Source organism: Nicotiana tomentosiformis, chromosome 11 (assembly GCF_000390325.3).
Source record: "Nicotiana tomentosiformis chromosome 11, ASM39032v3, whole genome shotgun sequence".
NCBI lineage: Eukaryota > Viridiplantae > Streptophyta > Magnoliopsida > Solanales > Solanaceae > Nicotiana > Nicotiana tomentosiformis.
Window position 1 is genome coordinate 117051320 of NC_090822.1, and position 12017 is coordinate 117063336.

Genomic DNA, 12017 nt, shown 5'->3' on the forward strand with positions numbered 1-12017 from the left:
CAACAAGCCTATCAGTTATGAGTTACAAGATTCCTATCTACGAGTCTTCTGAAACTTGATCTTGAGTCTTGACTGGTTCTTCATGCAGACTCTCATCTAAACTTTGATGCTCGCTAGCTGTAGGTGCTAGTTCTTTGTTCTATAGCTTCTTCTAATCAAAACGGGACTCCAATGCACGTGGCTTTGGTCATGTCTTGAGCATTCCACATCTTTTTAACTACTTTTGCATTTTGGATTCACCTATTTTTTCTTTTCTTTTATTCTGAAATGAGACTTCTTCTTTTGGCTATCTCGAACCCTGTGCCTCAAAGTAAAACCTACTCAGACACCAACAAAAACAAACGAGCAAAATTTTTCAGCCCAGTTTGCACTAGAAAAATTTCGTGAGTTATTATAATAAAATTCAAAACTAGTTCTTTATTGAAAGAAATAAAAAGTCGGGAATGGTGTACCCCCCAAAAAATCAGAGACTAGGGAATGGAGACCCTATGTCTAAAATGAAAGAAACTAGGGAGTGGAGACCCTATATTGGAAAAGCGACTAGGGATGGGTGTACCCTGATACTGTTAAGAAAATGTAACCAGGGGATGGCACCCTGTATTACGGAAAAGAAATATAACCAGGGGTTGGTGCTCTGTATTACTGAAATGAAAATGAATCCCATGGGCGAAAAGGTTTTACCTGGGTTAAACTGCGAAAAGCGAGCCTGGCGAAGAGTACTTCTACCCGGAATATGAGCAGGATCCCCCTAGGCAAAATATTTCTACCTGGGTTAAGCTACGTAAAACAACTTGAGCGAAGAGTACTTCTACTCGGAAATATGAGCTGGATCCCCATAGGTGAAAATATTCTATCTGGGTTAAGCTACGAAAAACAATCCTGGGCGAAGAGTACTTCTACCCGGAACTATGAGCTGGATCCCCCTAGGCGAAAAGGTACTACCTAGGTTATGCTACGAAAAACAACTTGAGCAAAGAGTACTTCTACCCGGACTATGAGCTGGATCCCCCTAGGTGAAAAGGTTCTACTTGGGTTAAGCTACGAAAAACAACCTGAGCGAAGAGTACTTCTACCCGGAACTATGAGCTGGATCCCCCTAGGCGAAAAGGTTCTACCTGGGCTAAGCTACATAAAATAACCTGAACGAATAGTACTTCTATCAGGAACTATGAGCTGGATCCCCCTAGGCGAAAATGTTCTACCTGGGTTAAGCTACGTAAAACAACCTGGGCGAAGAGTACTTCTACCCGGAACTATGAGTTGGATCCCCCTAGGAGAAAAAGTTCTACCTGGGTTAAGCTATGTAAAACATCATGAGTGAAGAGTACTTCTACCCGGAACTATGAGCTGGATCCCCCTAGGCGAAAAGGTTCTACCTGGGTTAAGCTATGTAAAATATCATAAGCGAAGAGTACTTTTACTCGGAACTATGAGTTGGATCCCCCTAAGAGAAAAGGTTCTACCTGGGTTAAGCTACGAAAATGAGAGGTATGAACAATAGTGATGCATACTAAAATTAAAGGAAAGTGGAGATTTTAAGGAAACTTACCTTTGGTGACATTCGTCTTTTAGGAGTCGCCATTCTACACTGCTTTGTTCCTTCTGCAAACAAAGAAAAATTATGAGTTTTAAAAGTGGTGGTTGGTTTGTGGCCTTGATATCTTTGGCAGCTTGGCTCTGTGCCCATCTTCTTTTGATGATGATTTCAACCCGTTTTTAGGTTTCTCTTCTACCGCGGCAATGGCTACTGTGGTTTTCAGTGATTGATCAAATTCCTCATCTTTACAGATCATTCCGACTATTAGCCCGTTGGTGTGAGTAGGCAGAGGATTGTTCATCATATTAGGGGCCTCTTCATCCATAAGCACTATTGCCTTGACCTCGATGATGTCTTCCACTATTCTTTTAAGAATCCAACAGTCTTCCGTATCATGTTCCACAACTCCAGAGTGGTATTCACATATAGCATTAGCTCGGTGCGCCGGTTCGGGGCTACTGGCTGCAGTAGACCTAGCCTGACTAGCTTTTTGGAACAAGCTCGAGCATGATTCACCAACAGGGGTGAACTCATTCCTTTTGGGGAGGCTTTTTTTTTCATTTTTCTTTTTTCTTTTTTACCTTGATTTCTTTTTTCTTTCTCTTTTTGTTGTTTTTCTTTGTTATTTTTTGTCTCTTTTCTTTCTTTTTAACTCAATTTTCTTCTTCTTTTTTCTTCGATTTATTTTTTCACTCAATTTGTTTATGGTTATGATCGAATCCGATGGAGATTGCCTACGTATCATGATGCAGCATGAATCAGGTCATTACGTAGTTCAGGGAATATCAAGAATAAAGTAAACAAACTAACCCTTTTTTCCTTAATTATTTTTTTACTCATACACAAAATAAATCACGAAAACTTCTAACAAGGAACATATTTTTGAGCTTTGAGTTTTTTATTATTTTTTTGGAGGGAAACTTTTGAAAGAAAAACTTCTTTAAGAGTAAAGAAAATATTTTCGGATTTTAATTTTTTAATATATATTTTTTATGTTTTTATTGAGAATGTTTTAAAAGAAAAACTTCTAAAGAAGAAAGAATTTGTTTTTGAATTTCAATTTTTATTTTATTTTTTCCGAAGAAAGACTTCTAAAGAAGGAAAAACAAATATATTTTTAGATTTTGATTTGATTTTCCTTTTCGAATGAAAGACTTTTAAAAAGAAAGAAAATATTTTTGGTTTTAAATTTTTTTTATTTGGGATTTTCTAAAGAAAGACTTCTAAAGAAGGAATTAAATGAAAATATTTTTGGATTTTTGAAAATTGGGGTCGGAACCGATGAGGTTTGCCTACATATCTCACATCCGGTGAGAATTAGACCTGCGTAGTTCGGTTGGTTTTGACACAACAGGGAAAACATAAATTGTTTTACTCATTTTGAAATGAATTTTTTTTCTCTTTTTTTTTAAAAAAAAAATTTCGGCAGAGTTTCTAGATTTTTCAAATACCGGGATTTTTGGAAACCGGGTGAATTTTCTCTCTCATACTTCTCACTTCTGCCTTTTCTCAATTTTCTGTATTTATTCTAGCAGCCGGTCAACATGCAAATCAGATCAAACAAAATGCAAAATAGCACGTAGGATGCATCATTATGGTCTTTTATTTTTGGGTACACCTGTCCTAGACGGACCAAACCCCTGTGTTGAGTCCCCAAAATCAAATGCATGTGATGCAAACAAACGTTCCTACTAGGGATCCGGCATGAGGCTATGTTATTCTAGATTTAAAATCCTGTGGGGGTATTTTAGACCTGGCTTACCCAAGCGGACAGCTCGAGCCGAGGTGGGAGCAACGTACCGGGAGCACGAAAGTCTACTCGGCCTAGTTACTGATCCAGTCTCGTTTTATTTGGGATGACCTCTAACATAATAGTGGGCCACGCGCGCGTGTACACTATAAATTTAGAAGACTCAGAAGTGAGGCGTAAGAAGGCAGTTTATATAGTTCAAATAATATCAAAGCGGTAAATGAGCGGCAATTAGCACATTAGGCCCACAAACACAGTAATATTAACAATCAAGAAAGCCAAGTATAGATCACATTACAAGCTCGAATTCTGAAACCTGAACCAGAAGTTTTGGGTTATTCTCCCCAGCAGAGTCGCCAGAGCTGTCACACCTCTTTTTGCCCCAAAAGATATATGTGTTATGAATTGTTGTGGATGAAAGAGATTTTTCAATTAAAGTGACAAATTTGAATAAGGATTATTTTATTTACAGAGTCGCCACTTGAAATTAATTTTTTGGGTGTTCCAAGTCACATTTTATTTGAATCCCTAGTCAAAGGAAGGTTTGACTCTATTATTATTGGTCTGCGAAAATAAAGTACGGGTAAGAAATTCTGTTGACCGAGGAGAAGGTGTAAGGCATTCCCCGAGTCCCATGGTTCTACCATGGTCGCTTTATTGACTACAACTTGACTTGAATTAATTTTAGTTAATATGTGATTTATTGATTTTCATGTGTTTATCTGTCCGCTTTTATATTAAAATATGAAATTATCTTTGAAACGAATCATGTGTGTGAATCCGTTTTGTTTATTGTGCCAAAATTATGTCACATGTACGTGCACGCAATTAATAGCATTTTTATTATATGTAAGGTTGTTTCTCCCAAAGTTGCACGAACGCATACCTTGATTTTAGTTTTGGGAATCGTAATTATGTCATGCGAATGTATACATAATCACGATAATTCAATTAATTAAGAGTACGCCTAAAGCATTCTAGCGCATTCAAGATTTGTTTCTTTCCTAAGTTTGAGATTATTGTGAAGGCCATGAATTATGAAATTACTTGTGGAAGAAATGTATGATTTTAGATATTTGAATAAATAAACCATCATATACCAATACCCTATAACCCAACAATTGAAGCCCAAACTCATTAGGGTCCAAATCTTCTCAACTTTAAAGCAAGTTTGAATACCATATTTTCAAAAATATGATTAAGCGTATAGCATTTAAGGACTAACTTACATTATTATTTATAAAGTTTAAAGGCAAATAAATAAGATCACATGAAATAAGATAAAAAGAACAGAGGGAAGAATAAACCTTTAATGCAAAATTTTCAATTAAATGAGTCTCCAAGAACATGTACAATAACTCAGATGAACGTCGAACAAGCATAAGCGACGAATAACATCAAACCTAGTAAACGGAGCTCCGACGGAATCCTCGACCTCAACTATTGACTCCACTTTTTGGCGTGTAAAAAAGGATGTTATGAAGTATTTTTGTTGGTTTTTGGGTGATGACTTACTGGATTGTTTGAAAGAAAGATGAAGAAAGAATGACACGAGTAGAAATTTCCTTAGCGTGGAAGAAAAAAATAATTTCTCTCAATTCCCTCCTCCCTTCTTTTTTCTCCTTCTCCCTCTCCCTCTCTCCTCACATTTCTCTTCTATTTATAGAAAAAAAAATTCGGAATTTTTTTAGATTTATTTTTATTTTATTATTTTTAAATTAAAAAGAATTTTCCACTTCCCATTTTTCTTCTTTTGAAAAAAAAAAATCCCACTTTCCTTTACTTTTCTTTTATTAATTTCCCACTTTTTACTTTTTTTTCCCACTTATTTTACGTTTTTGTTTTAAATTTTCACTTATCTTACTTTTCTTTGTTTTAATTTCTACTTTCTTTTACTTTTTTAAAAAAAATATTCAGCTACCTTTACTTTTATTTTTTAATTCCAACTTCTTTTACTTTTTATTTTTTAAATTTCCACATTCTTTTACTTTTATTTTTTTAATTTTTTACTTTCTTTTACTTTTTAAAAAAAATAATTTCCACCTACTTTTACTTTTACTTTTTTTATTCCATACTTTTAATTTTCCTATTATTTTATTTTCATCCGAAAATTAAAAAAAAATATTTAATTTTTTCGGTTCTTTTAAATTTATTTTATTTAAAAATAAATATAAAAAATAAAAATAATACTAATAGTAATAATTTGACCTTTTAAATTATTTTTAATTCTTACCCTATATATAAAAAATGTAACAAAACTAAAAAAAATGTATATTAAATTTCTAAAAGTAATTACATAGTAGAAGGTGGTAAGAATTCAAATATAGTCAAAAATTAGGTGCTCACAAGCTAAATATCATGTTTCATCCGATTCGATCGCAAAACTATCAAAGCAATAAAATATTGACTTATATTTTCCGACCGATTTCGTCGGAAATTAAATTCCGTATTTTTGCACCAAATGTTACTACTAGTTTAGTCGGAAAAGTGGTCGAAATTATTTAAGAAAAATTTAATATTTTTTTAAAGATTTCCGACCGAAACAGTCGATTACATATTTCGGTCGAAAAATTTCAGTCGCAATTTGGCCTTTTTAAAGTAGTGTCTCCCCGAATCCAATATTTTTTTATATCGTCATTGCATATAGTTTAAATTCTTTATAAAAATAATTATTGACCAAATCAACATTTGAAACCTTCTAAGTTCTGAAGTATATTATGAAGTCTTTACATGCTTTCGAAGTAAAATAACGTTAACAAGGCATGTGAACGTAAAAGCATACAAAAAAAGAAGAGGAAAGACAAGGCCGTTAGAACCCTCAAGCAAGTGACTCGGAGCTCAACTATATATAGCCGTATGACATAAATATCTTGTAACTCGATTGATAGTGAATTGGTGCATTTCAATAACGCTAGCTCTTGATCTTGAAAAGAGTCAACGGTCTTTTTGACTGTTCACAATCTTCCTTAATCATATGTGGCATAGATTTTACGGATTTAATAGAACTCAGTATATTTGAGGCAGAGTAAACATACATATGTGAAACCCAATAAAGCTTCAATAAATTTTACCATATGAACCAATAATTTAAAATCTACACGAGTAATTAGTTGAAAGAACCACACAAGCTGAACTCGTTAAGTTTAAATTTGGAATTATTCTCTTCTTCTTTTATTATTTAGGAGTCGTATAAGATGAAAGTCTCATGCGTGGTTTTGAATGAGAGAAAAAAGTGAAGAACCCTCTTTTCGACTCTGACTCTCTCACTTCAATCGTTGTTTTTCTTTCTCTTATTTCGAAAGTAGCTGCTTCATTTTGTCCGTAATATGGTGCTATTGGGGATCATATTATCACACCTTTGAGGGAAAAGAAAAATAAATTCCTATGGCGGAGATCAATTTTATCTCTTGGACGACTTGAGTAATGAGAAAATGATAATTAGGTTGGGCGCAGAGGTAATCTTGAGAACGTTAGCAGGGGACATGGCAGCTCACCTAAGGTTCAGGAAAGGTCAAAGGCTAGCGTTATTCAGCAATGCAACTAGTACAAATCTTCAAGTTCAATCAAGGCTTTAATTGTCAAGTTGGATATGGATTGGAAATTAAAGGAGGTTCGTTATGTGAATGTCATGGTCAACCCAGAAAAGCCGAGAAGAGGTTGCTGAAATACGTGAGAAATTGAGGTCATTTTTGCCAAATGAAGGTAGAGAAAATCAATTCATCAGCTAGCCTTCTGGATATGGAAAGGTCATTTTTGCAAAATGAAGGAACTCAACATGCATGGAATTAATGAAGTAAATTAGGCGATCTCGAGTGGCGGAGCCACTAATTAGCACTAACAAAGAGGATTTGTATGTGTGCATGTACATACATATGGATCCTAGCTATTGGCAAACTTTTTTGTACAAAATCTTGCATATGTCAATACTTAATATTATTAGAAAAATCAAATTATTAATAACAAGGGCCCCTTCGCGGAAAACAATAGTATTATTTATGTTCATATGCATGTAAATCATCTTGATTTTTATTTTTTATTTTTTTTGCATAAAAAGGTGCTAACGTTACCACATCTTCAGCTTACCGAAGACATGACCCTTGATAGGTGAGCGTGAATATCGAGGAAATAAGATAGTAGGTTAGTAAGTAGTCGAACGTATTTCTTTTTCATACCTGTATATCCTTTCTGTACCTGTAGAACTAGTGTTATTCTCGTATTTTCTGTTCTTAAATTTCAATATAATTATCATGTGTTGCTTCTTTTCTTCGGTTATCTGGATGTTGTTACTGCTTTTCTTTCCATGGCTTCTCATGTTCCATGTTTCTTTTTCAAAACTGTTGTGATTATGCTTTTTTTGAGTCGAGGGTCTATCAGAGACAACTTCTCTATCTTCATAAGATATGAATAAAGTTTGTGTATACACTACCCTCCCAGATCCCACTTGTGAGTTTACACCAGGTATGTTGGTGGTGGTGCTTGCGTTAGTGGTGATATGTGCTATTATCGGAATAATCAAATGAATCTTTGCTTAGCGTAGTCTTTATGGATGGAGGTTTCATTAGACTGATCAAATGATCTTAGTATATCATACTGTATTAAAATTAATACCTGAAATTTGCTTCTACTCTTTTTGGTAATTTTAAAAACCTAAAAGTTTATGTGAAGAAGAAATTTCAAGTGTAGAAATTTAAAAGGAGACTTAATTTCAACAATCAAATTTCAAATATCATTATCTTCAATTTGTTTCAGTATTGGCTAAAGCCCGTACTTTACAAGAAATATCATACAACTTTACATGGCAAGAGGGGTTTTCCCACTGTACAAGTTCTTTAATTCCCTTCTCAATCTCTTTAGTCTCCTTCACAAGATTATCCATACAAAAACCAAATGCACTCAAACTTAAAACCAATTGTCCCTTGAGCTTCTCATCACTTTTACCACCTTTCACAATAAGTTCAACAACTTCATTTGAATGTTGAAGAAAAGAAACTAAGTTTTTCTCAATTTCCTCTTCACTTGAAGACCTTATAGTATAAGGGGTTGGTAATTTGCCCAACTCAAGATCAACTGCAACTTTCTTCTTCTCAAATTCCTTGTCAAGTACAACAAGTGATTTTACCAAACTAACCTCCTCAAAACATTTTGTATAAGAGCCAATTAAATCCTTAAAAAGCATGATGTCAGCATCTAGTTTTTTCACAATTGTTTTCCACACATTACTGTCGATTTTTTCAGATTCTTGTTCTAGGAATCTTAGTGCTTGTGACCCAAAAAGTAAATATTCCACCATTTTTGACAATGACCCCATAAGCTTACCATAGCAAGCACTACTAAAAGGGAAAAACCAGAAATTGGGCTCTGCCTCAGCTTCCGCAATGAATTTTCCCAATTCATTTACGTGGAATTTTAGTTTCTTTTGGCTTTCTTCTAAGCTATATTTGCTATATGAACTGAAACTTATGTTGTCAATGCAATCATGCAAAATTCCAAAACTCTTGGAAAGTTGGATTTTAGCTAATGTAGAAGCTCTTGTTGGTTGTAACAAAATTTCCACCATTATTGAACATGATAATCCAATGAAAGTTTCTGTAATTCTTGCTATGGCAAATTCACTTGGGGGACCAAATCCTTTTCTACCTAGAATTAGTACTGCCCCGATAACAGCAGAAATTCCACCTAAACACAAAGCAAAATGAAAAAGATCAGCTTGATTGATGGGTTAAACTTTCGATTTTAATAAATGCTGACACATTAATAATTTTCACTTGTATATCTATACTTGATATGGAAAAAATAATGGTTCAATTGAACACACAAAATGTATAGTACATACGCCTTTGAAGATTTTTTTTATTGATAAATACCGTGCCCCCTTTTGCTTTAAAACTTTTAAGAATTAAAGTATATAGTAGATCACCTTCTTAAACTATGAATAGCCGACGGACGTATAATATATGTATAACTATGTTCAATCGGTATATAATAAATTATGCTAGAAAAAGTAAATAATGGATCCAACCGGTTAATTGTGTTAAGACTAAAATATTTTGTGTTAGGACAAATTTCACTAGAAATTTCTTCAGTAGAAAAAAGTATGTTCTTAATATACTCCTAAAATATGTATATAGATTTCATCTTTCGTAGGCCCAAAAAAAAAGGAAAAGAAATCCCACCTGCTTGGCCGTACATTCTGCTACGGCTCAAAAAGCTGCTGACAATGAACCAAGGAAGCAGAGACAAGAACCTTATCTGCACAAATCTTTCAAAGAGAAAACATCCTAAGACACCATATACTGTTCCCAACACTGTCCCTTGAGCTTTAACATTTGCAACTTTGAATGTCGCTTCTCTTGTTGCTGCTAGGCTTATAGCAACCGGAAGCCCAGCCCAAAATCCATTTTCCTTACTATAAATAGATCCAAAGAAAATTGCAAGGCCTAAAGAAAGTGAGAGTTTGAAAGCAGCCATAAATCTTCTACTATTTATAGTAACTGCCAAATTGGTCCATGTCTTTCTCATATATCCTTCTTCTTCATCTTGTTTCTTGGATTCTTTTTTGGATGATAGGAAAATTGGTTTATTTAACAGGAGTTTAAGGCAAAAAAGAAAGAATAAAGAGGGTAAATCGTTTTTTGTTGGTTGAATTGTTTGAAGTGTTTGGAGGAACTTTTCAGCATTTTCTGCATTTGACTCTGGCACAGTTGCTGACTCAAGGGAAATGTTTTTGACTTGCTTTGAAATGTGTTCACTTAACTTTTCTAGACCATCTTTTAGCTCTGAGTTAAGAATATCAAGTGGAAATGGAGGAGATTTTTCCAATGCAATTTCCATTCCTCTTAAGGGTGTTTGAATTTCTTGAAATTTATTTCCTGGTTTCTCTCCATATGGTCTTAAAAACTTGAATGGAAATCGTTCCCATTTCATGCTTTCCTGTTACAAAAAATATTTTTGAAAAAAAAAAATATGAGGACAAATTTAACTTAGAATTACTACTGAAATAGTAGTAGTTAATAACTATGATGCTCGGACTCTCCAAAAACGTAGCTGCTCTCGTGTCGGATCTTTCGAAAATGCACTATTTTTGGAGAATCCGACGATATTTTTGACGAGTCCGAACATCATAGATTAATAAACATGTAGTAGTAGTTTATCATGGGAGCTTACTTGTTTGGATTTAATAGCTTGGAGAAGTTTGGGTCCATTGTTAACTAAGGATTTGGCTTGAGAAATTAAAGCAAGTGCAGATTCTCTGTCTTCAGCTGAGAATGCCTTTACAAACAGGTTAATCCTCTCCGAAGCATTTTCCACAAAAAGCCTGCTTTTCTCTTTTACCTGCAAACATTAACCAATCTTGTTAAAATAAAGTATTTAGTCACAGCCGATGTTTATACTTAAAGAGCAAAGATAGTAAAAACAAGAGTAGTCTTTTTCAAGTAACTGTGCAATAGCTTGCAAACCACACAGAAGATATAAACTGCATCACACAAAACCGGTTCGACGAGCTCTAACTGAGCAGGCTGCTGGTGCAGGAAATCGATACCGTTCGCCCAACCAACTCAGCAAACTCTTGTCGGCCGATTAAATTATATTGATAGTGTAAAAATATACTAATTTTTTGAAGACAAAGTGCATGCTAATGTTGAAAATGAAACGAGTAATAATGCATTTCACACTAACTTTCATTAAATTTAGTCAAGTAGTGATCAGTAGTAATTAAACTCTATATACCACTAGTGCGCGCGCTACTACTTTAATTTTCAACAACCACGAGAATTAAAGAGAAGTTTAACAAAGAATTAATTCTAATTCTCACCTCACAACAAGCAAGGTTTGGATAGGGTAACAACAATGCTAAAACACAAGCCCCGACTCCAACAGCAGTGCTAGCCGCAACATGAACCGGGTGCATAACCGGTTCAGTTTTTCCACCATTAATATAACCAATAACGTACACAATAACAAGCTGTCCTAGCGCTATGCGCTTAGCTATCAAGTGAGTGTTTTCGGGTAGCACCACGACGAACGCGCTCAACGCCACGGCAATGGCCGTGGTGCTGGCCGTGAGCCGGGCCGGGCCGATCAACCAGAGGCTCAATATAGCAGGACAAACACCTTGGACCGTGGCGTAAAACGCGAGCCAACAACAGCGCAAAGTGTCACCTAACGTAGCATTAGTTATAACAAGAATAACAGTAACGTAAGAAAAAGCCGGGAATGCGACTTGAGTCTTGAAACATTCTGGCCCGAAAAGGGTGGCTACACCAACTATGGAGCACGCCAAGGCGGTCCGAAAGGCGGACGCTAGGCACGTCCGCCACACAGCTCTAGCTCGAATAGATTCGAAGCTAGAGGTTGCCATTTTGAAGAAATGAATCTATGATTTTCGGAGAAAAGATGAATGACGTTTTCTAGTATTGTATAAGTTTAGTTTAAGGCTTTGAATTCCTTGTTTTTGTGACCTTCGAATGAGTGGAAAAAATTGAGATAGGAGAAGGGTTTTTATAGAGTTGGATTTTGTAGGACAGCACGTGAGAAGTAGTGGGATCCTTGTGGGGCTGGGGGTACTAAGGTGGAAGACTACGCCAGCCAAGAACGTTCTATGAGAAACTTAGGGTGAAGATTAGTAATATATGGATGAGGATAAGAAGATTTTATAAATGAGTTGACAATGACCCTTAGACTTATTTTCTGGATTTCGTCATGATCTCAGTCTTTTTTTTTTTTTTTTTT

General features: G+C 35.0%; 1 protein-coding gene across 1 annotated transcript; it reads right to left on the bottom strand.

The window, feature by feature from the left end:
• Positions 1 to 7986: 7986 nt before the first annotated feature.
• LOC104103318 (uncharacterized) lies at positions 7987 to 11768 on the bottom strand. The gene is made up of 4 exons (XM_009611218.3): positions 11101 to 11768; positions 10452 to 10619; positions 9461 to 10217; positions 7987 to 8963 (listed from the first exon to the last, which is right to left on the bottom strand). Exons 1-4 carry the CDS (start codon positions 11644 to 11646, stop codon positions 8023 to 8025), a joined length of 2412 nt encoding a protein of 803 aa, XP_009609513.2. The 5' UTR covers positions 11647 to 11768; the 3' UTR covers positions 7987 to 8022.
• Positions 11769 to 12017: the final 249 nt, after the last annotated feature.